Below are 25820 nucleotides of genomic sequence, written 5' to 3' on the forward strand. Positions count from 1 at the left end.
GAGATGTATCAATGTGGATCTTTATGTACAGTCATGAAACAATAGTATGGAATAAAAACACAAATGAATCATGTAAAATAATGCACAGCCAACAATTGGATGATGATCACACAATTTGCTATCATTCAAAATTTATTCAAAGTAAAGAATTTGCTCACATGGGAACCTTATAAAAAACGTAGAAGTTATCCTGTGAGTGGGTTTATGGGTAACCAACTTAGAACTATCTATTAAGAAGCCTACCAAATAGGATGTTTTGAGTTACCTTATCCCAAAACCAAATACCATGCATTCATGATCATTTGCATAACATCATGACACTCATACAAAATTTTATTTTCAGGGAATCTTTGAACACGCAGTTGCTAAGCACAAAAAGTTTTGTAATGGGTTCAGAAAGAAGGAAAGCATTACCATTCAAAGCCAAAATGCCAGATACTGCCAACATATCAAGACTTCTGAATGAACTTCCTGCCTGCTTCAGGGTTACTTTGCAAGGAAAGTTTGGCCATATTTTGGATCTTCTCTCAGTGGATGTTCAAACACCATCCATCACCGCTTTAGCTCAGTTCTATGATCCTTCGCTTTGAAGTTTCTTATTCCAAGACTTTCAGTTGACTCCAACCTTAGAGGAATTCGACCGGCTCTTGGGATTCTCTATGAAAGGAAGGACACCGTATAATAGGATTGGTCAGGTACCTGAGGTAGAGATGCTAGCCCTTGCACTCCACATCCCCATATCTGATGCATTGGCTAATTGGAAGAAAAGGGAGAATCTTTTTGGTTTTTGGAGGGCTTACCTAGAAGAAGAAGCAGAAAGGTTATTTGAGATACACCATTGGGACGCATTGGCAAATATGTTAGCTCTTCTCATATATGGGCTAGTATTGTTCCCAACCCATGAAGGTTTTATAGATTCAGCTGCCATAAGTATCTTTTGGGTCGTTTGGAAGGATAAACAAAGTTTGGTTCCTCCACTACTAGCTGACACTTTCCATACTTTGCATACTCGACATCAAAAGAAGAATGGAATGTTGATATGTTGCCTTCCATTGCTCTATAATTGGCTTATCTCGTATGTGTTTAAGCCTGATGCTCACATCAGTAAGATGTCCAGTGGGGAGTGGGCAAGAACTCTGGTGTCTTTGTCTAGTAAGGATATCATTTGGTACCGACACAAGTTGAACGTTGAAGAAATCATTATCAGTTGTGGTAGTTTCCCAAATGTGCCACTAATAGGATCTAAAGGTTGCATTAGCTACAACCCCATCTTAGCTTTGCGGCAGTTTGGATATCCTATGTGTGGGAAGCCCGATGATAAAGAGTTAGAAGAGATGGTTTTGAATGATATGGGAACCAATGATCCTTTTCTCCTCCGTAAAGTCATTCGATCTTTGGAAAAGGTGCATACCAAAGGAATAGAAATAGTAAAGAAGAATGATGCAGCAAGGGTTCCTTATCAGCAATGGATCTCGGAGAGGATCAAAGTTGTGAAGCTCCCTTTTTCTATGGAGATTCCTCTAAGGTCTACCTCACCAGAACCAGTCCCTGTTTCTCTTGAAGAGGTGGAAGAACTTCAAGCCATGGTAGCTAAACTTGGAAAGGAGAAAGATGATCTGCAATCTGAACTCTACAAAGAAATTGGGAAAAATATGATTCTCAAAAGGAAGAGTAACCAAAGGAATGAACTTTTGGAGGAGAGTCGTAAGAAGAACAGAATTGAGCAAGATCTCAAGGGAAGAGTCTTGGAGTGCCTAGATCAGGCTGATAGTGGATTAGGTTCACTCCGTAATGAGTTAGCTAAGGCCAAAAGAGATAGAAAAGAGTGGAAGCGTTGGTGGGACCTAGCCACTAAGCAAAAGAAGGAGGTAAGGGAGGAGCTTGAAGCCCAAATACAAGAACTGAAGGAGCAACTTCAAAGCTCTGAAGCTGAAGTGGTACGTGAAAGACGTCTTAAGGAACAAGTCCAAAGAACCTCTCAAATATGTCCTAAAGCCTGGGAAGAGAAGTGTGATGAGGTGAATACTAACAAGGAGCTAGCTAGTTATTGGAAGGAACAATATGAGTCTCTGAAGAGCCAAAGCATGGATTGGCTAAATCATAGGAAGCATTGGAATGAGATATTGGATGAGTATGAATGCACCATCAACCTTCTGCAGCCAAGTCTTGATGCATACCGCACGAAGTTGGCTAACCTCATAGAGTTTTGTAATGTCGTGGCCATAGACTTACCATGGAAATTAGAGAATGCTCTAGAGGACATGGATGAAAATAACACTCATCCTTCGGCTCGTGACCTTTTTTTGCTTTGCGAAAGGATTATGCGAAGGTTCAAAGAAGAATTGAAGGCGCACAAAGAGCGAGTTGCTAAGAGAACTCTTTAAGTTGTTTACTTCGTGTTATTTCCAATTTTTGTATTTGGCTTAATGTTTTGTACCCACTTTGACTCTGTACTTCATACTTTTTGGCTTCATTGAATGAATGGGTATTTGAATTTTTGAACCGGCTTCTGACTATTGTTTTCTGTTTTTACTCACATTACTTTCAAAGTGCGTGCTCAACAACTGCAAAGTTTATAAGAATCCCTAAAAATAAATAAACATAAAATGCATTCATACATACATTCATGCATTCTCCATATAAATAAATAAAAACTCATTCCGTTTTCTCCATCAGTTGTTACACACTGAGTCCTCAACACCACTACAACACAAGAGCCAGCGCTCGTCGAAGAATGGCGGACCAAGAACAAGAATTGGAGCGAGTAAGCTCAGAACTCAAAGACCTACGAGGAAACATGGGTCAAGTCATGGAGATACTGCAGGTCATCAGGACAAAGTTGGACACCCAAACGACGGTCGTTTCAGAAATCGCCGGTCCATCGATTGAACCCCAACCTACAAGGACAGTACCAACCACCTGGCCAGCCTACGGTTTACCTCCCGGTTTCACACCTCCAGTCGAAGGCGCCCCTGGTTTTGCATAATCCACTCAGCAGACGGCTCCTCTACCAACTATCAATGAAACTCATCCAGTGGTCCACACGTTCGCACCACCTCTTGTTCGTGCACATGTGCAACCTTATTTTGAGGATCAACAACATGCTCCGGACTTTTCAGACGAAGATGATGAAAGGCAGGAAGACATAAGAGGGATGAAAGAGAGTTTCCAGATTCTTGAAAAAAGGTTAAGGGCTATGGAAGGTGATCAAGTTTTTGGTGCTACTTCTAAGGAGATGTGCTTAGTGTCAAGTCTTGTGATTCCTGCGAAGTTCAAGACCCCAGATTTCGATAGGTATGAGGGCCACTCGTGTCCTAAAAGTCACCTTATTATGTACTATCGAAAAATGGAAGCGCACGTAGAGGACGATAAACATATGTTACATTGCTTCCAAGACAGCTTAAGGGGTGCTTCCTCTAAGTGGTACTTAAGCCTTGATCAAAGTAGAATTCATTGTTTCCAAGACTTATCTGATGCTTTCATCCAACATTATAAGTATAACATGGATATGGCCCCAGATAGGAGGCAATTGCTCAACATGTCCCAGAAAGATAATGAGTCTTTTAAGGAATATGCACAACGATGGAGGGAAGTGGCCTCGCAAGTCGAACCACCCCTTGCTGAGAAGGAGTTAGCAGATTGGTTCATGGATACAGTCAAGCATGTGTTCTATGAAAGAATGGTGAGTAGTGTATCTGCAAGCTTCTCTGACTTGGTCGCCGTGGGCATAAAGGTCGAGCTCGGATTGAAAAATGGAAAAATGATAACTACCCCTGAAACATCTGGTAATAATGCCAAAAAGTTTCCCAAAAGTTTTCAAAGAAAGAAAGAAGGTGAGACAAATGCAGTGTCAACCAGTCAAAGGAGGAGTCTTTCATGGAAGAAGCAACATCAATTTTCTCAACAACAACCAACTTATCCAATGCAGTATGTTCAACAACCGTATGTGGCAGCAGTCACACCCAATTTCAGCCAGTCACAAGCTCCTGTCTATCAACCTATTCAACAAGCACCAGTATACCAACAAGCGTCTGCGCCACCTGCTTATCAACAGCCAAGGGCACAGGCTCCTCGTCCACAAAATCCTCCAAATCAAAATAGGGTACAAAGAGGTAGACTTCTGTTTGCTTCAATCCCTATGACATACACTGAATTATACCCATCGTTACTACGAAAAGGGTTGGTGACTCCCAGACCTTTGGGTCCTCCACCAAATCCTTTACCTCCATTTAGAGGGATGTTATGCTTTGAAGCATATTGTGCGAGACCTGGTTGAGAAGAAGATTCTTTCATTTCGAGACATCGAACCCAACGTAAAAAGTAACCCTCTGCCGGCGCATGGCGATGTTAATTCCATCGAGGATGTTTTTGATGTTTGTATAATCAAAAACGTGGAAAATGTTAAAACTCCATTGCTAGCACTTCATGCAAGATTGGTGGGAGCTAGTTTGATTGATACACGCCACGACAATTGTGAAGAATGTATCATTCATCCAAGGGGATGTAAAGTGGTACGATACGACATTCAGAACTTGATGGATCATGGTGTTTTACAAATTTGTGGTCCTACAACAAATGAGGAAGTTTCAGTCATTGAACCCGTTTTCAATTTACCAAAACCGTTTGAGATAACTTATCATAGAAAAGATGTTGTTCATCCATCACCCGTGGTAGTTTGTATGCCTACCCCCTTTCCCTTTGAAAGCACCAAAGCGGTACCCTGGAAGTATGACATAATGGTGGTGGATGGGGTGGTAGATGAAAAACCCAAAGCTGCTGAAAGTAAGAAAGGCTTGGAGAATGTTGACACCGATATCACTAACATCGCAGGGACAAGCAGGATGACCCGCAGTGGTCAAATTTATACTCCCAATGTTAATGTAAACCCTCAAGAACCAACAAGGGAACCTGCAAATGCAAATCCTACCCCAGAACATGGAGGGGCACAGCCGGCTGTGCAAGCAGATGAAGCGAGTGAGTTTCTAAGGATAATAAAGAAATCTGACTACAAGATAGTTGATCAGTTACATCAAACACCATCAAAAATATCTATCTTGTCTTTGCTTCTGAATTCTGAAGCTCATAGGGAAGCTCTACTGAAAGTGCTTGCTCAGGCTCATGTTACCCAAGATATAACGGTTGGCCAATTCGATGGGGTGGTCGCCAATATCACAGCCTGCAACACTCTAAGTTTCAGCAATGAAGAGCTACCCAAGGAGGGGAAGAATCACAACCGCGCTTTACATGTATCCATAAAGTGCCAAGAAGATGCTCTGGCCAGAGTTTTAGTTGACACTGGATCGTCCCTCAATGTTCTACCAAAGAGGGCACTTGCTAAATTATCTTACCAAGGTTCGGAATTGAAACCTAGTGCACTTATGGTAAAAGCGTTTGATGGTTCTCGAAGGACAGTAGTTGGGGAGGTAGAGCTACCAATACAGATCGGACCGCATGTATTCCCCATGAATTTCCAAGTCATGGACATAAATCCCGCTTACAATTAGTTGCCTTTTGGGACGCCCATGGATACATGCTGCTGGGGCAGTAACTTCTACTCTGCATCAAAAGATGAAGTTTGTTGTCGATGACAAGCTCGTCATTGTCTCGGGTGAAGAAGATTTTATCATCAGTCAACTCTCCTCTTTCCGTTATATCGAGGCTGATGAGGATGCCTTAGAGACCTCTTTCCAAGCACTTGAAATATCCAATGCCACACTTGAAGAGGTCAAGGACCCTATTGAGAGAACCAGTCTGTCGTTCGCCTCTTTGAATAGTGCAAGATCAGCAGTTGAAAGTGGAGGCCCTGCAGGTCGGGGGCAAGTCATCAACGTCAGTGAGAAAAATGATCGTTTTGGTTTGGGGTACAAGCCTTTTGCTAATGGAGGAGCCCTGGTCCCTGCAAAGGACCGTGTGTGGAGCATACAAGAAGTCTTCCTGAGCACAGAATTTATCCATGGAGATCAGGTTGGTGCAGTTGAAGATGACACCGAAGATGGAGAAGCATCAAACCTGATATACCGATGTAAAGCAGCCCTGACAAATTGAGAAGCAGTTGAGATTCCAAAAGTTTTTCCTGTGTCAAAGTAATTGTGTTTTCCTTTGTTTTTTTTTTAAATCCTTAGCTCTGCCCGCTAATGGATCATTTGTAGGGCCCCTTTTAAATTTCAAAAATCATTATGACAAATAAAGAGCATTTTATTCAAATCTTATCGTTCATTCATTCGTTTTTCTTTTCTTAAAATGGCAATCCTTTCAATAACTACAAAAATATTTTATTTCTTTTGCATTTTATTTCCATTTTTTCTAAAAAAACCATCATTAAAAAACATGCAGAAGAATCAATAAACCAGTTGAATTCGATGACCCCACTACTTCCTATAATTTTGAACTCCCCATCTACCAAGCGGAAGAGGAGAGTGAGGAAGATTGTGATTTCCCTGAAGAATTGGAAAGGATGCTCGAGCACGAGTCAAAGGCCCTTCAACCACATCAAGAACCAGTGCAAACAATCAACCTTGGCACCGAGGAAGACAAGAAAGAGGTCAAAGTTGGGACTACACTTGGGGAAAGCATCAAAGAAAGATTGATCAAGTTCCTACAAGAGTATATAGATGTATTTGCTTGGTCGTATCAGGATATGCCAGGTTTAGATACTGATATTGTTGTCCACAAGCTACCACTACAGCCAGATTGTCCGCCAGTAAAGCAGAAACTCCGAAGAGCAAGACCCGACATGGCTCTAAAGATTTGTGACGAGGTGAAACGTCAATTTGATGCCGGTTTTCTAGCAGTTGCAAAGTACCCCCAATGGGTAGCTAATATTGTGCCAGTACCCAAAAAGGATGGCAAAGTCAGGATGTGTGTTGATTATAGGGATTTAAACAAAGCTAGTCCAAAGGACGACTTCCCCCTGCCACATATTGACACTCTGGTAGACAACACTGCTAAGTTCGCAGTCTTCTCCTTTATGGACGAATTCTTGGGTTATAATCAAATTAAGATGGATCCAGAAGACATGGAAAAGACCACATTCATCACCCCTTGGGGAACATTTTGCTACAAGGTAATGCCATTTGGTCTCAAAAATGCTGGGGCAACTTACCAAAGAGCAATGCCCACTCTTTTCCATGACATGATGCATAAGGAAATTGAGGTTTATGTGGATGACATGATAGCGAAATCCCAAAGTGAAGAGGGTCATATAGACCACTTGCAAAAGCTATTTGAGCATCTTCGGAAATTTCGACTACGGCTGAATCATGCTAAATGCACCTTCGGTGTCCGATCTGGAAAGTTGCTTGGTTTCATTGTTAGTCAACGAGGAATTGAGGTAGATCCGGACAAGGTTAGGGAAATACAAGAAATGTCTACTCCACGTACAGAGAAAGAAGTTAGAGGATTTCTGGGATGTTTGAACTACATCTCTAGGTTTATATCTCATATGACTGCTACGTGTGAACCTATATTCAAGTTGCTGAGAAAAGATCATGTAGTTGAATGGAACTCTGACTGCCAGATGGCTTTTGAGAAGATCGTACAATACCTGCAAGAGCCCCCTATTCTAATTCCACCCGTTCATGGGAAACCACTCTTTATGTACCTAACTGTGCTTGAAAAGTGAATGGGATGTGTGCTGGGACAACATGACGAAACCGGTCGAAAAGAGCATGCCATTTATTATCTAAGTAAGAGATTTACCGATTGTGAAACCCGATATTCACTCTTGGAGAAAACTTGTTGTGCTTTAGCATGGGACGCTCGTCGTCTAAGACAATACATGATTTGCCACACTACTTTGTTGATCTCAAAAATGGATCCAATAAAGTATATCTTTGAAAAGCCATTTTTAACTAGAAGACTCGCCCGTTGGCAGATGTTACTTTCTGAGTATGACATCCAATATGTATCTCAGAAAGCCATTAAAGGAAGTGTGTTGTCTGATTACTTGGCAATCCAGCCCGTTGAAGATTACCAGCCGTTGAAATTTGACTTCCCTGATGAAGACATTATGGTAGTAAAAGATTGTGAAATCCCAGGACTTGATGAAGGACCTGAACCCGGATCTCAGTGGAAGCTCATGTTCGATGGTTCCTCCAATTACATGGGGCATGGCGTAGGAGCTGTTCTATTAAATCCAAATGGTGGATACACTCCTTTCACAACAAGGTTGTGTTTTGATTGCACGAACAATATAGCAGAATATGAGGCGTACATCCTAGGCATTGAAGCAGCAATTGATCTCCGAATCAAAATCCTCGAAGTATATGGAGACTCGGCCTTGGTGATATACCAAGTCAAAGGCGAATAAGAAACCCGTGATACCAAGTTGATCCCATATCGTGCCTATGTCATGGAACTAATAAAATACTTTGATGAAATCACTTTCCGTCATATCCCGAGAACTGAGAATCAAATTGCTGATGCTCTGGCTATGTTGGCTTCAATGTACCAAGTTAGATTCCATAATGAAGCGCCTCTCATTCAGATCGAGCGGAAAGTTGAGCCTGCCTACTGCCAGTCGGTTGAAGAGGAAGCTGATGGTAAACCCTGGTTTCACGACATCAAATGCTTTTTGCAAAGTCAAGAATATCCAATAGATGCAACAACCCTTGACAAGAAAACATTGAGGAAATTAGCATCTAAATTCTTCTTAAGCAATGGTGTGTTATACAAGCGAAACCACGACATGATTCTGCTCAGATGCGTGGATGGACGTGAAGCGGGCCTATTGATCAAGGAGATTCATGAAGGATCCTTTGGAACTCATGCCAATGGGCATGCCATGGCCAAGAAGATTTTGAGAGTTGGTTATTACTGGTTGACCATGGAATCCGACTGCTTCAATTATGCTAGAAAGTGTCATAAATGCCAAATCTATGCTGACAAGGTACACGTGCCCTCGACCCTACTAAACTTTTTGACGTCACCTTGGCCTTTCTTAATGTGGGGCATCGACATGATTGGCGCCATCGAGCCTAAAGCTTCCAATGGTCACCGCTTCATCCTGGTTGCCATTTATTACTTTACCAAATGGGTAGAAGCCGCCTCTTACGCTAATGTGACAAAACAAGTGGTTGCACGGTTCCTCAAGAAAGAGATCATTTGCCGTTATGGAATTCCAAGCCGGATCATCACAGATAATGGGACGAATCTGAACAATAAGACCATGAAAGAATTATGCGAGAGCTTCAAGATTTAGCACCATAACTCTTCACCATATCGTCCAAAGATGAATGGCGCTGTTGAAGCTGCTAATAAAAACATCAAGAAAATCCTGCAAAAAATGGTGAAAACCTATAAGGATTGGCATGAAATGCTACCCTTCGCACTGCATGGATACCGGACTTCCGTCCGCACTTCAATAGGGGAAACCCCGTTCTCTTTGGTATATAGGATGGAAGCAGTTCTCCCAATTGAAGTGGAGATACCTTCAATGAGAATCTTGATGGAGACCAAGCTAGAAGAGGCTGAATGGATTCAAAATAGATTTGATCAGTTAAACCTCATAGATGAGAAGCGAATGACTTCTTTATGCCATGGACAGTTATACCAAAAACGACTTAAAAGGGCTTTTGACAAGAAAGTACGTGTTCGGGAATTCAGAGAAGGAGACCTCGTGCTTAAGAAGATCTTGCCAATACACAAGGCCTCACATGGGAAGTGGACTCCCAATTATAAAGGCCCATATGTTGTGAAGAAAGCCTTCTTCGGAGGTGCCTTAATTCTCACAACTATGGATGATGAAGAGCTCTCACACCCCGTGAACTCTGATCCAGTTAAAAAATACTATGCCTAATAAAAACCCGCTAAATCGAAAACCTGAAAGGGCGATTTAGGCAAAAGTTAGGGATGAATAAAAAAATGGTAGCTCGCTAAGTCGAAAACCTGAAAGGGCGACTTAGGCAAAAAAGAGCGTCCCGGTGTGTTGAAAACCCGAAAGGGCGATCCAGGCAAAAGTTAGGGGCACAAGGCATAAACTGCATCAGTTGTTACTGATTAACACCGAAGAATCTAAGGCGGAAGATCAATCCAGTTACTCCCCTTAGAAGCAAGGTTTTGGGGAATCATATCCAGTAGGGATGTTAGTGGTCACTGAATTCAACGTAAACCTTTCCTTATTGCCATTTTCCAAAAAAATGTAACACTCTATGGAGCTACGCCATTTATGTGCTACCATTCTTGAATAAAATACAAGTTTTCCCAATCATTGTTAGTTGTGTTCGTCTATGCTTTTCTTTGTTATGCAAAGTGTCATTTATTTGTTAATAATGAAATTTTGAAACTTGAAAAAGAATTTGAAATTTAGTAAAAAGAACAAAGTTACTTTGATATATGTGAAAATCAAAGGAAAATCATTTGTTTCACCGAAAGCCTCAAGGTTGCATAAATATTCCTGGATCACCAACAAAAGTCCCCATGGAATATAACTTATTAATCCTCTAGAAGGATGGGCCTTTGGTTATTTATAATTGTCAATCACGATAGATTCTCCTCTGGATGCGCTTGTTAATTGTACGGGTTTGAGTTATTGGTGTTGAGGAATCAGAATCTCTGTAAACAGTCCCTACAAACTCCCAGTCTGCCTATTGTCAGCATTGCATATCATGATCATTCATATATCATGCATAAAAAAAATTCAAATCATATATAGCCGAAATGTACTTCGGGCTCATTTTTCATTGACCCAGGTCTTGTTGTTGATCCTATACCCTTTGACCTCTAATTCCAGTTTGTATTTGGTGCCCTTAAACCAACATCCGATTTTCGCAGTCATTTTCAAGTCCAATTGTTGTTGGCAAAATCCGTTAAAAGTTGGTTATAATCCATTACTTACGATTAAGATTCCAATTGTTGTTGAGCATTGTCAGGTCATATATGAACCTGTTGTTCAGTGCTATTCAGGTCATATATGAACCTGTTGTTGAACTTTATTCCATTATCAGGTCATATATGAACCTGTTGTTCAGTGCTATTCAGGTCATATATGAACCTGTTGTTGAACTTTATTCCATTATCAGGTCATACATGAACCTGTTGTTCAGTGCTATTCAGGTCATATATGAACCTGTTGTTGAACTTTATTCCATTATCAGGTCATATATGAACCTATTGTTCAGTGCTATTCAGGTCATATATGAACGTGTTGTTGAACTTTATTCCATTATCAGGTCATATATGAACCTGTTGTTCAGTGCTATTCAGGTCATATATGAACGTGTTGTTGAACTTTATTCCATTGTCAGGTCATATATGAACCTGTTGTTGAGCTTTAGTCAGGTCATATATGAACCTGTTGTTGAGCTTTATTCCAGTAGTACCAAGTTCTTGATATTCCCCAGCATTGTCAGGTCATATGTGAACCTGTTGTTGAGCTTTATTCAGGTCATATATGAACCTGTTGTTGAGCATTGTCAGGTCATATATGAACCTGTTGTTGAGCTTTATTTCAGTATCAGGTCATATATGAACCTGTTTTGAAGAATCTTTCTCTATGATTGTTTCAGCATTGTCAGGTCATATATGAACCTGTTGTTGAGCTTTATTCCAGTATTACCAAGTTCTTGATATTCCCCAGCATTGTCAGGTCATATATGAACCTGTCGTTGAGCTTTATTCTAGTATTATCAGGTCATATGTGAACCTGTTTTGAAGAGTTTTTCTCTATGATTGTTTCAGTGTTATCAGGTCATATATGAACCTGTTGTAGAAATTTTCATATTCGGGTTTAGTAAGTCATATGTGAACTTACTACCGAAATCTCTTGTATTTTAAGTATCGTTTATCAAATTTCACTTTGAGTACTCCCCCGGTGTGTGTCTGACTCTCCAGCAGGATTGTTTTCCCAGGCGAGTTGTTTTTTTTACCATTTGTCTGTCTCCCTGTGGACCATCAGCATTCCCCACGGGTTGGTCTGTCTAGTAGCATCTCCTGTTAAGGGTTCACCATATCCCTAGCAGATAAAAATTACAAAAAAGAGAATCTTGCATCAGCGCATATCATATCATATCACGTCATAGGGATTCAGGATCAAAATCCGGATCTTCTTAGTATTTAACTATCTCCCACTATGATCATATGAAGAGTTTCCTGCTTCTTATTCTCTAGTTGAAGATACTTAAATAGGGGCAACTGTCATACCCCGATTTTAGATCCATCTGCATTCATCCAGTATGCGTCATGCATTCATTTTAATGTAAACCCTAATTCACGTCTAAGGTCAATCGTTGACTTTCTAGTCAATTAGTTGACCAAAGTCAACCGTCCATTCCCAAATTCATATTGTCTCGATTTTGATAAACATTGGTCATTATCTAAGCCTTTTCTATCATGGTGCTTTTAATTACAAAATGGATTATAATTTAAGTTATTTGACTTTTTAATTTTCAATTTGATTTTAATTTCAAATTAAGTCTAATTTCAAATTTCAATTTAATCTTAATTGTTTTTTTACTAATGATTCAAACTTTTATTAATTTTAATTTTCAAATAAATGTTAGAATTGATATCAAATTAATTTTAACAAATTATAGATTAATTTGATTTCAATTGGTTTTATTGGTTTTTTGATTTTAAATTGACATTTAGATGAGTCTTGGATTATTTCTAAAATCCATATCCATTTTTATAACCAAATATCCATTTCCATAAACCAAGTTACAACCATTTCTTATTCTTTACAATCACTTCAATCAAGTTCAAATTACAACCAAAACCTAATTACATGTTCATTTCTAAACCAATACCAATATACAACCACTCAATTCCAAAGTTACAAACAATTTCACCCATATTACATAAACCATTCAAATTCATGGAGCTCTTTGTCCATTCAATTTCATTTTCCCCAAATTTCCTGTAATTTGATTCCATACCATATTATATAAACCATTCAAATTTTCACTCGCTTTCAATTACATATTATCTAACCAAATTACAATAGTCACTACCCAACCATTTCAATACATTCGATATATCCCAATCCATTACATATGATTTTTCTAACAGTAGCGAATCAACATCATCAAGGCCATAGCTCTCCATAAGAATTCCAAAACAGCCCCGCCATCCAATGCGCTTCGTAGCCGCATCCAAGCCGAAGATCCCAAGCTAACCAGTAACCTTCAAACTTCCTATTCATTCCTGAAACAAATATGTTCAAAATTACAATCATTTCTAATTCCATCTATACACAATCCTATTACACAATCAGTATCCAAAACCTGAACAATTTCAAGCCCAATTTCAGGCACAATTTCGAACATTCCCTTACAATTTCATACTACATACCAAATTACCACAAATCCAATACATTTTCCTTTCGCATTATCAGTCACCAAACACATCCATCACCATCAGAGTCGTACCTAAACCACCTAACCACAAAAACTGCATCGGAATCTCTCGCTGACCGCCGCAGACAATAACAAAATATGAACTTAATTGCAAGACATTTCTCAAGCTTCACAACTGAGCCTTTTAATGCTCAGTTTCAGCAAACAAGAGGCATAAGAGTGCAGGTGTATAACGGAAACCTGGAAGGGGCGCTCCACTTGTGGCTCATGATTTTTTTAGAACCTAAAGAAAAGAAGGGAAATCAGTTAACAGTTATCGACCATAAAAACTCATAACAGCTCAATGAACTTCTGGAACCACGAAATTCAACGGAGCTCCAATAACGGTCTAACAAACAATTCCTCCAATTGCTAAGCTAACTCATAAAATCGCCGAGTCTAACTGAATCTACAACCGATAACCATCTCCAACCTCTCCTTCAATTCATCTTCTCAACATCTTCTAACCCGTCCTCAACCCTCCATTAAAACAACCATGACAGTAACCTCACACCACACTCATGTAATGCATCATGCTGTCAATATCCTACATCAACATGAAACAAGGCCATGATCATGAACATGCAACATACCAAATGATTAACCTAATTTGACATTGCCAAACCTGCAGAACCTGCACCATCATTCTCCATCCATTCTGCAGCAATACAACAAACCTGCGGTAGAACACATCACAATACAAATCGAATTTACTCATGCTTCCACTAAATTTTCACTGCAGTAAAACAAAGTAATTGGTAAAGCGTTAAAATTCAAAAAATACCCGAAAGAGAATCAAGACGAAATAGAGCGAGAAAGGGTAGGTTCACGTTACCATTCCAGAACAAACATACGAGACGCAGACCAAAATCTGACAACCCTAAAGGGATTTCGCAGAAACCCCTTTTGATCTCCATAGACCAATTTGAAACCCTAAGGTAGTGAATATAAAGAGGGGCGAAGCGGAGGTGAAAAGGCAGAAAAAACCTTAAATCTTGGAGGCGGAAAAAAACCCTAAATTTGTCCAAACGAAAATCCTAACCACAGAAACCCTAATCTTCAGGCGACGGCGTGAAAAAACCTAGCGAAGAGAGGAAGATATGAACTCTTCATCGTCGCCGAATCACCACTGAAGGTGAGCCTTCTTGCTTGATTCTCTTTAAAACCATGGCTTTCGTGTTTAGAGTGAGAATTGGGAGTAGTGTACCGTGAGCGAGATTGAGAGATGATGAGAGTTTGAGAGGCGCGGGTTTGAGAGAGGAGGAAGACAATAATTAGGGAGAGAGGATGAGAACGTTTTTTTCTCAAAATATCTGATTCCCAATTTATTTTAATATTTTATTTATGATTTTTTTTAATGATTAGTACTTATCCATTTCTTAGTCAGACACATTAAGTTTGAAAAGGTCAAGATCTATTTGGACATTATTAATTAAGTTTTCTTTAATAATAATTATTAATTAAGTAATTTTACCTCTTTATATGTTAAAATGAGGACAAAAAAAAAGAGAGAAGGATGGTTGTATCGGTTGCTATTTTCTTGGATTTATTTTCAATTAATTGTTAATTTAATGTGTTTTTTTAGGAGAAAGTCAAATATTTTTTGTAACTATTAATTTTGCATTTAAGATGCACTAGTAGCATTCGTGGAGTGAGAAGTTACTCACTTGAATTTTTAATTTTAATTTATTTCTTTTATTTCTTTTCTTTTCTTTTATTCATTTAGTTTATTTTTATTTATATATTTATCATTTAATATACAAGTTTTTGAATTGGGTCTAGTTACTGGAGTAATTTAGGCACCCTTTTTCTTTTTCTTATTATTATTATTATTATTATTATTATTATTATTATTTTCTTAATTAATTGATTCAATTTTTATTTGATTTTTTTAATTAGATTCTATTTAATTAATTGTTTTTTTAATTTCTAAGTGATTTACATGATTAATTATTTAATCGATTTCATTTGTGTTAAGTCGGTTAACTATATAGTGTATGTGCATACCCTCCCGTGTAAATAATCATACTAACATTTCTCATTTTCATTTAAATTTCAAAATCCATTTCAAAATAAATAGAATTTGTTTTCGACCATTTCACAAATCAAACATAATATTAAAATCATTTTTCTAAACAAACACGAAAGAAGAGGACTGTTGGAATCTAGCATTCCAGTAGAACCCTCGAACGAGTTTGTTCCCGAGGCACGCATCTTGGAATAGTCATTCATTCTTTTCTTTCGCTCTCAAAACATTTAAATCAACTTGGGCAAAATAAGGACCGTTGGGATCAAGCATTCTGGCGCAACTCTTTGAACAATTGATTCTTATCAAACGTTTGTTGCCCATCAAATAACTTTCTTTAATTTGAATGAAAAAGGACCATTCGAATCTTGCATTCCGATGGGAACCCTCGAATACTCGGTCATAAGCCTTGCATTTTCGATTAACCGTTTACTTTATTTTCTTTGTTTCTTAAAACATTTAAATCAACTTATTCTTTTGTTATTTTTTTAAAATGAAAATAAATAGATAAATACATATAAGTCATATTAATAAAAATTACAAAAAGAGTTTTCTATTTATTATTTTGTATTTTAGGTTATGTTATAAAATATTTAAAAAGTTAATTTAGTTATTTTCATTATTATTATTAGATTATGTCATAAAAATAAAAAATAAATCAAATTTAACATTTATTTTACTTTTAATTTTAGATTATATCATGAAATATTTCAAAAAAGAGTTTACCATTTATTTTACTTTTAATTTTAGATTATATCATGAAATATTTCAAAAAAGAGGTTTACCATTTATTTTCTTTTAATTTTAGATTATATCATAAAATTTCCAAAAAGAGAGTTTACCATTTATTTTTCTTTTAATTTTAGATTATATCATGAAATATTTCAAAAAAGAGGTTTACCATTTATTTTCTTTTAATTTTAGATTATATCATAAAATTTCCAAATAAAAAGTTTACCATTTATTTTACTTTTAATTTTAGATTATATCATGAAATTTGCAAAAAAAGAGTTTACCATTTATTTTATTTTTCATTTTAGATTATGTCATAAAAATATTCCAAAAAGAGCTTACCATTTATTTTCTTTTAATTTTAGATCATCTAGTAGAAACTCCAGAAAACCTACCATTTATTTCTCTTTAATTTTAGATCATATCATAAAATTCCAAAAATAATAAGTTTACCATTTATTTTATTTTAGTTTGAGATCATGTTATAAAAATCATTAAAAAATTAATTTAGTTATTTTCATCATTAGTTTGAGATCATGTTATAAAAATCATTAAAAAATTAATTTAGTTATTTTCATCATTAGTTTTAGATCATGTTATAAAAATTATTAAAAAGATTAATTTAGTTGTTTTCATCATTATTTTAGATTGTTATAAGAAATATAAAAAAAATTAATTTAGTTATTTTGATTATTATTTTTAGATTGTGTTATAAGAATTTTTATTGTTTTTAAATAGTTAATTTATTTATTTTCATTATAATTTAAAATTATGTTATAAGAAATATTAAAAAAGGTTAATTTAGTTATGCTTATGTTTAGATTATGTTAGAAAAAAATAAAATAAAAAAAGTTATGTTTAATTTCTTTGGCTATTATTTTAGTTAAATTTTAAAGAGAACAAAAAGTATTTAATTGTTTTATTATCATACTTTTAAAAAAAATATATGCATGTGTCTAATATTAAGTTGTTCTTATTTTCTCACTTTATTTTATTAGACATAAAAAGAATATAATTGTATTTTTCTCCACTTTATTTGTTGCTATTTTCTCTAAATGATTGAATATATATAGAATTATTATTTTACCAAATAATATCATTTTCTTTGTAGTTTTATTTATTATTGTTAGAATGTTATGAATAAATAATTAAATAAATATCTAGTAATGATGTTGACTAATTAATAGAATAAAATACTTATGACTACTTTCTTAAACTTTGATCCTACCCCAAGTTATACATTTTAATCTGATTAATTTGTTTCTTATCCCAATTAAAACGCTTTACTATTTAAGTTAAAATATTAAAACATTTTTTTGAATAACTCAAAAGAAAAGGACCATTGGAATCTAGCATTCCAGTGGAACCCTGAATTTTTGATCTTAGGGCTCATGTCTCGTTCTCATCAAATATTCATTTTCCAAACTCAAAATATATACTTAATCCTTATTCAACACCTTTTCAATAAAGATGGAAATGGAACATGGTGTATACCGTGCACTCCTGAGATTAAGATTCAAGGTGGATGCCTTGCTTATCTTAGCTCTCGCCATCGTCTAAAATTGTCAATGCGGTTTCTTCAAACCCCTTTCTCAATCAAATTCAAAACACTTAATCTTTATTAAACACTTTTTCAATAAAGATGGAAATGGAACATGGTGTATACCGTGCACTCCTGGGACTAGGATTCGAGATGGATATCTCGCTCATCCAAGTTCTCGCCATCACTCAAAATACATCCAACCAGTCAAACTCTTTCTCGCCGTCGTGTGATTAATCAAAAACCTTTTTCATAAATGAAAGACATATTGTCTTAAGGTGATGGAAAATAATGTTTCGGCCACGATTGTTGAGTCGAGATAAGTGACGCTTTTCCGAATGTAGATTTATAAATCCGTTCGATGTGTGGTGTACGTCCACTCCTCATCTGTTTTGGGTAAAACAATGTTCTCGTCGATTAATACAGTATAGCTTTCGCTAAAATCGACCAACAAACAAACATTTTTCTACCCAGAACTACGTAAGCCTTGATTTCTCTTTTAAGATACGTAGGAGCAGGATTTGTAAATCTTGTCAGACCCACTAATAAAAAACTTAGGATAGGCCCTTCGTTAAAAATAAAAAAACATTCTTCTCTTACCCTTTTCTTTCTTTCGCGCATAATAACTTGAGAAGACTAACATAAGCTAACATTCAAAACGAAACTAACTAAACGGTTCCCGTTGGATACAACGGACGTGAGGGGTGCTAATACCTTCCCCTTGCGTAACCGACTCCTGAACCCTGATATTGGTTGTGACGACCATAATCATTGTCGTTTTGTCTTGGGTTTTATCGATATCCCCTTTCCTTTTTAGGAATAAATAAAGTTCGGTGGCGACTCTGTTCAGTCCATCATTGCGAGCGTGCGATCGCGCTTCGTTTAAAGTCGTATCCCCATTTTTCGAGGTGCGACACATCCCCTCTTTCACACACATTCTTTTGAAAATAAAACAATGATAGGTAAATCCCCATGTATGTAAAATAACCCAAATGGTTCCAATGGAGTACCATGGACGTGAGGGGTTCCAATACCTTCCCCTCGTGTAACCGACTTTCAAACCAAAATCTCGGTTACGAGACCGATTCCTTATTCTCTTTTAGCGCTTCCTGTGCGCGTCTCTTTTTCGAGGGTTTTATCGACTATTTTTCCTCACCTCTCCGACAGAGGCACACAAATAAAATTCGGTGGAGACTCTTCTGATTTTGCCTCCCTTTGACATCTCCTTAGTCCATGTTTTGTTATCGTGAAATCCCGGTAGCAACAGGGTTAAACACAAAGTTGCTACAAATTATCATCCTTAAAGTAGTGGGAAACCTGAGTTGTCCAATAAGGAGATTAAAAGAATCTTATAAAAGGTGATTAATCCTTCAAGAAAGGACTAGTCCAAGCATCTTGATGATGCTTTGTGGGCTTATAGAAATGCATACAAGACCCCCTTAGGTATGTCTCCTTGTAGACTTGTGTATAACAAGGCTTCACCTACTCATTAAGTTGATACAAAATATTTTGGGCTATAGAAAACTTTAATTTCAACTTAATATCTGATGTCAATCTAGAATGCTTCAACTCAATGAGTTAGAGGAACATAGATTTTTCTCATATGAAAATGTTGATCTCTATAAAGAGAAGATTAAGAAATGGCACGATACAAAGTATAAAAAAAAGAATTAGTAGAAGACCAACAAGTCCTTTTGTTTAACTCCAGACTAAAACTATTCTGAAAAGCTTAAGTCAAGATGGGCAGACCCCTTTAAGCTTTTGAAAATTTATTCACATCGGATTATGAACCTCTTAAATGAAAAAACAGAGGAATAATTCAAAGTTAATAGCCAAAGAGTCAAGACATATTTTGATGACCTCTCACACAACACAAGAGTCACCTTAAACTTCATTGGAAGGTTGGAAGATACATGTTAAGGAAAAAAATGCAGGAATTAAATTCCCTTGTGACAGGGAAAGTCTGAGGGGAAAGATAGATTTTGGGATAATAATTTTCTGCCTTTTTCATTACTTTTTGTGTCCTTAAATAGACTGCAAAGATTACAATTGTGCCTTAATTATAGGATCTAGAGACACTTGTCAGCATCTACTACATTTGAAGAAGAGAACAAAATTATTCTTATCCTAAATATTGCCAGGTACTAACGGTAATAAAGGCTGGAGATAGTACTATGACAGCTCATAAACTTATCACCACAAGATATTTGTTCACATTCTGAACCTAATGGGCATTTGGGCTGATCTTTTGGGCCTTTCTCTTGGCACAATATTAGAGTTGCTGTTGTCTATTTCATTTTTTACTTTGTTTGTGTTGTTGGGACCCATTTGGTTTGTAACATTACCGTACCCATTGAGACAAATCTTGTCCTCAAGATTAAAGTGAGGGTACTTTGCTCGAAACAGTGACTTCTGTTCCCAAGTTGCTTCGAAAATTGGAATGCCGTCCCATTGAATCAGTACTTCTTTGATTTCACCATGCAGAGGTTTGTGAGCTAGCACAGCAATTGGGGTCAGTTCTTGAGGCGGAAAAGCTACCAGATCGGGAAGGGGGGAGACCTGAGTAACTGGTTGGCCGTGACAAAGCTTGAGGAGAGACACATGGAAAACAGGGTGGATCCGGGAGGAAACTGGAAGCTCCAGCTCATAAGCTACTGGACCAATGCGCCGACGGATGCGGAAAGGGCCGTAGTATCGCTTTGCTAGCTTCTGTGAGGGTCGATGTTGGACAGAACTTTGTCGGTAAGGTTGTAATTTTAAGAAAACCCATTGATCAACTTCAAATTGTTTGTCCTTTCGATGGAGGTTTACATGTTGAACCATACAATTTATGGCTTTGGTGAGGTTTTCTTTGAGCAGACGGAGGATGCGAGCTTTGTTGTGAAGTAATTCATCCAAGGTGTTGATTTTGGATTTCCCAGTGGTGTATGGAACCAAGGTGGGTGGTTTGCGACCGTAGAGGGCTTCGAACGGAGTCATACCTATCGCAGAGTGAAAAGCGGTGTTATACCAAAATTCCGCAAGTGAGAGGAAGCGAACCCAAAGTTGTGGCTCGTCGCTCACAAAACAACGCAGGTATGTCTCCAAACAGCGATTTACAACTTCGGTTTGTCCGTCGGTTTGAGGATGGTAAGAGCTACTGAAAGAAAGTGTGGTTCCCAGGTGTTTGAACAAGGAGCGCCAAAACTGACTGACAAATATACGGTCTCTGTCACTAACAATTGTTTTGGGTGCCCCATGGAGTTTGTAGATCTCAGAAATGAAAATTGGAGCTAGTGAGGCAGCAGTGAAACTTGCAGGTAGCGAAATAAAATGGGCAAATTTGGTGAGGCGATCAACAATGACCCAGATGGTGGTTTTATGATGCGATGGGGGAAGGTTGGTGATGAAATCCATGGAGATGTCATCCCAAACTTGTTGAGGTAACGGTAACAGTTGGAGTAAACCGTAAGGGGCATGGGTGTTGTATTTATTGTGTTGGCAAGTGGTGCAGCGATTGACGAATTGTTTGACATCTCGGTGCATACCCGGCCAATAGAAGGATGCTGATACACGCGCCAAGGTAGCTTGAATACCGGAGTGGCCGCCTAAAGGTGAAGCATGGAATTCTTGTAGAATTTCCAATCAAAGCCCTGTTTCTTCAGGTATAAACAGTCTATCTTTGAAGTAGAGTAGGTCTGATTTGTGAGAAAAATGTTGCCTCATTTTGGTGTCTTCTTGTGCTTTCCTGATTAGATTCTGACCTGCAGGGTTAGTAGAAAAAAAAGATTGTAATTGAGAAATTAAAGGGGAAGAAAGGGAACTAATAGCTGCATAGATTTCCTCAATTGGTGGCTCAGTTACTCGAGATAATGCGTCGGCGACAACATTGTCTTTTCCAGGTTTGTAATGAATTTCATAGTTATAACCCACAAGTTTAGTTAACCACTTTTGTTTCTCTGGGGTTTGGATTGTTTGTGTCATGAGACATTTCAAACTCTTATGATCTATATAGATCTTAAAAGTGGATCCTAACAAATATTGTCTCCATTTTTTTATTGCTTCAGTTAGGCCATATAACTCTCGCACATATGTGGATGCGGCAGAAAGACGGGCGTTCAGCTTTTTGCTGAAAAAAGCGATGGGTCGGGAGTTTTGGGACAAAACAGCACCAATTGCTGTGGTGGATGCATCAGTCGTGACTTCGAAGGGTTGGGAGAAATCAGGTAAGGTAAGAGTAGGTAGTTTGATCATTGCTTCTTTGAGAGTGTCAAAAGCTACAACTGCTTCGTCTGTCCATTTGAATGAATTAGCTTTCAGTAAATCTGTGAGAGGGCTGGCAATAGATACGTAATTCAAGACAAAACGACGGTAGAATCCTGTAAGTCCCAGGAAAGCCCTAAGTGCAGTAATGTTTTTAGGTGGAGGCCAAGAGATCATGGCCTGAATTTTTGAAGGATCAGCTTGTACACCATTTGCTGAAATCAGGTGTCCTAAATAGTCAATAGAAAGGACCCCAAATTGGCATTTGGATAGTTTAGCATAGAATTGGTGGGTAGCAAGTAAAGCTAGGACTTGGTTGATGTGAGTGAGGTGTAATTCCCATGTGGGGCTGTAGATTAAGATGTCGTCAAAGAAGACGAGGGTGAATTTGCGGAGGTAGGGTCGAAGGAGGTCATTCATGGCGGCTTGGAAGGTTGAGGGGGCGTTAGATAAGCCGAAAGGCATCACTAGAAATTCATAGTGGCCGTCAAACGTGCGAAAACCAGTTTTGTGAAAATCTTCCGGAACTAAACGAATTTGGTGGTAACCGGACCTTAAATCAATTTTGGAGAAATAGGTTGCTCTGTGTAACTCATCTAAGAGCTCATCAATGGTTGGTATGGGGAAACGGTCCTTGATGGTGATGTTGTTAAGAGCCCTATAATCTACGCAAAACCGCCAGGAACCATTTTTTTTTTCACTAGTAGGACGGGTGAGGAATATGGGCTCGTGCTAGGTTGGATTATCCCATCTTGCAACATTTCTTTAATAAGGTTGGTCATGGTTTCTTTTTTATAGTGGGGGTATCGGTATGGTTTAATGTTGATAGGAGTAGCATTGGGTTGGAGGTGAATGTGATGGTCATGATATCTTGAAGGTGGTAAACCTTGTGGTTTTGAGAAAATGGGAAGGTAGTTATTAAGGATAGGTTGTATGTCAGGGTGAAAGGTTTGAATGAGTTGTGCATCTGTTAAAGGATCGGTGCTTTGTGGTGGTGAAATATGTGTGGGATGGTTGGGGACCATGGAGATAGAGTGAAAGGTTGCGATGGCATTAGTTTGTAGCATGCGGTGTAGTTGGTGGGCAGAAGCTTGTGTTAGGGTGTTAGGTTTAGAACCAGTGATGGTGAGGAGAGCATCATTGTGATAAAACTGCATAGAAGGAACACTAAAATCAGAGACAAATGGCCCTAAAGTTTGCAACCATTGAACCCCAAGAACCACATCAGCCCCTTGGATAGGAAGAACGTAAAGGGAAACCGTGAAAAGATGTTGGTCAACCATTAAAGGGGTCTCTTTGCAAACACCTGTGCAATGTAAGTGATCACCGTTACCTACCATCACTGAAAAAGATGACAAGGGTTGGATAGAGAGGTGTAAGAAAGAGGCTACGCGCGGTTGAATGATGTTATGGGAGCTGCCTGAATCGACCAAAATTGTAATGTGGTGGCCATGAATGGATGCAGTGAAACGTAAGGTGCGGGGGGAGGGGTGGCCAGTGGCAGCTTGGAGGGACAATTGGAATAGTGTTGGTTCAATGTTAAGTGGTTCTGTAATGGTGACATTTGTGTCGTGTTGAGTAATATCAGGATCTGTTTGGGATTCGAGTAATGGGATTGGGTCTGTTTGTGTAATGAGAGCACATAAATTAGCATCTGACGGTGTGGAGTCATCGGTATCCAGGAGTAACAAGAATTGTTTGGATTTACAGCGGTGGCCAGGATGAAATCGCTCATCACAGTTAAAACACAATCCTTGTGTGCGTCTTTGTTGCATCTCTGTGGGATTCAATCGCTTAATAGGAAAAGGGGTTTGAGGGAGTGTGTTACGTTGGGGTAATTGATGCGGGGGAGTGGGTAGAAGCGGGGGTTTTGGATATTTAGATGTAGTAGCTTGGAAAGGCCGTGTGACAGAGGTTTTGGATTCAATGAGCTTTGCAAGGCCTATGGCCTGGGAAATGGATGTAGGTTGATGGACAGCAAGTTCATTTTGGATATGGAATTTTAAACCTGAGACAAAACAGTCAGTGATAGCCAAAGGTGATAGACCTGTTACCCTATTACAAAGACGTTCGAAATCCCGTTGATAGTCAGCAACTGATGCTGTTTGTTTGAGTTTGAAAAGGGCTTGTTGATGGTTGTCGTAAGCAGAGGGTCCAAAACGAACCTCCAAAGCTCGTGTGAACGCCTCCCATGTTGAAAGGAGGTGATTGTTGAACATCCATTGGTACCAACCAAGGGCGTCACCAGTCATGTAGCCGGCAACGTGAGCTAATCGTTGGTGGTGGGGAATGGCGTAGTGAGCGAAAAACTGGTTAGCTTGGAAGACCCAATCGAGGGGGTTTGTGCCGTCAAAAGGCAAGAGGCGTAACTTGGGTGGTTTTATCGTGAGATCTGTGTGTGAGGTGCCTTGGCTAGGAGAAATCTGGGCTTGGACAGGAATTTGGGATTGTAGAGATTCCATGGAAGCTAAATAATCCTCATGGCGTTGGTCTTGAGTGTTCCGGAAAGAGGAAAAGGCTGCAGTGAGGTTATTAATGGATTCTTGTAGTTGTTGGAGGGTAGGTGGTTCAGATGGTTGTTGTCGGGGAGGCATGATATCAAGTAATGAGAGCACCAAATGTTAAGGAAAAAAATGCAGGAATTAAATTCCCTTGTGACAGGGAAAGTATGAGGGGAAAGATAGATTTTGGGATAATAATTTTCTGCCTTTTTCATTACTTTTTGTGTCCTTAAATAGACTGCAAAGATTACAATTGTGCCTTAATTATAGGATCTAGAGACACTTGTCAGCATCTACTACATTTGAAGAAGAGAACAAAATTATTCTTATCCTAAATATTGCCAGGTACTAACGGTAATAAAGGCTGGAGATAGTACTATGACAGCTCATAAACTTATCACCACAAGATATTTGTTCACATTCTGAACCTAATGGGCATTTGGGTTGATCTTTTGGGCCTTTCTCTTGGCACAATATTGGAGTTGCTGTTGTCTATTTCATTTTTTCCTTTGTTTGTGTTGTTGGGACCCATTTGGTTTGTAACAATACATTCAAACCATTCATATTTTTAATAGACTTCACTAAATTTTTATTTGCATTATGTTGGTTATTACAAATAACATGATATTATTTTTGTGGATTTTTTCCGACTAATTTTAAGGTTTTTATACCACACTGTTATTTTTCATAAAATTTTCTATTTTATATATATATATATATATATATATATATATATATATATATATATATATATATATATATATATATATATATATATATATATATATATATAATTTTAAACAATGTATTTTGTTAAGTTATTATCTATAATCTTACCTGACAATAGTTTATCAAATCAATAAATATCAGATCATATTCAAATATGACACATCAATATTTTTAGAATGTAGGATTAAATTTTATAAAGTTACTAAATAATGGATCAAATTATACTTTTAAAAACATTTTAAAATAGATAACAAAAGTCTAAAAAATAGTAAAGAAAAACACCAAAAATTACGATTAAGCCAAAAAAATAAAAAAGATGTGCCAATGATTTGTTTATATTCACTCTCAAATTATTAGTCTAAGCATGCTCTACAAGAAGTAGGTAGCTTGAAATTAAAGTCAAATACAAAATTATAAGCATGAAAAAACTTAACAAGAGCTAGAAAAGGATATCCTAAACTGCAAAGTACAAACTCAAGAACATATAGGTACTGCAAAGATGGTGGTATTTGAAGAGGAATGGAGCTAGTGGACAAAAGTGGGATGAGCCATCAAGTGGTTGGCAAATCACATCTTAGAAAAGTAACATGATGTAGGCCATGTCTTTGCATCTTCTAGTTTTTCCTTCCATAATGGGGACCCCCCTCATTGCACTCTGATTAAAACGATGCTTAACCGTGGATGGCGGTTTATTCAGTTTGTATAGTTAGTAACACAAA

The 25820-nt window shown here is 37.9% G+C and overlaps 1 protein-coding gene and 1 long non-coding RNA gene across 2 annotated transcripts; both read right to left on the reverse strand.

Moving 5' to 3' along the window:
• Window positions 1-12645: 12645 nt before the first annotated feature.
• Window positions 12646-14641, reverse strand: LOC127118798 (uncharacterized). The gene is made up of 3 exons (XR_007802357.1): window positions 14167-14641; window positions 13957-14067; window positions 12646-13878 (listed from the first exon to the last, which is right to left on the reverse strand). It is a non-coding gene; the product is annotated as an uncharacterized LOC127118798 (long non-coding RNA).
• Window positions 14642-22536: 7895 nt separating this feature from the next.
• On the reverse strand, window positions 22537-24465 carry LOC127122537 (uncharacterized). The gene has a single exon (XM_051052856.1). It carries the CDS (start codon window positions 24463-24465, stop codon window positions 22537-22539), a length of 1929 nt encoding a protein of 642 aa, XP_050908813.1.
• Window positions 24466-25820: the final 1355 nt, after the last annotated feature.

The sequence above is a fragment of the Lathyrus oleraceus genome, chromosome 2 (assembly GCF_024323335.1).
Source record: "Lathyrus oleraceus cultivar Zhongwan6 chromosome 2, CAAS_Psat_ZW6_1.0, whole genome shotgun sequence".
NCBI lineage: Eukaryota > Viridiplantae > Streptophyta > Magnoliopsida > Fabales > Fabaceae > Lathyrus > Lathyrus oleraceus.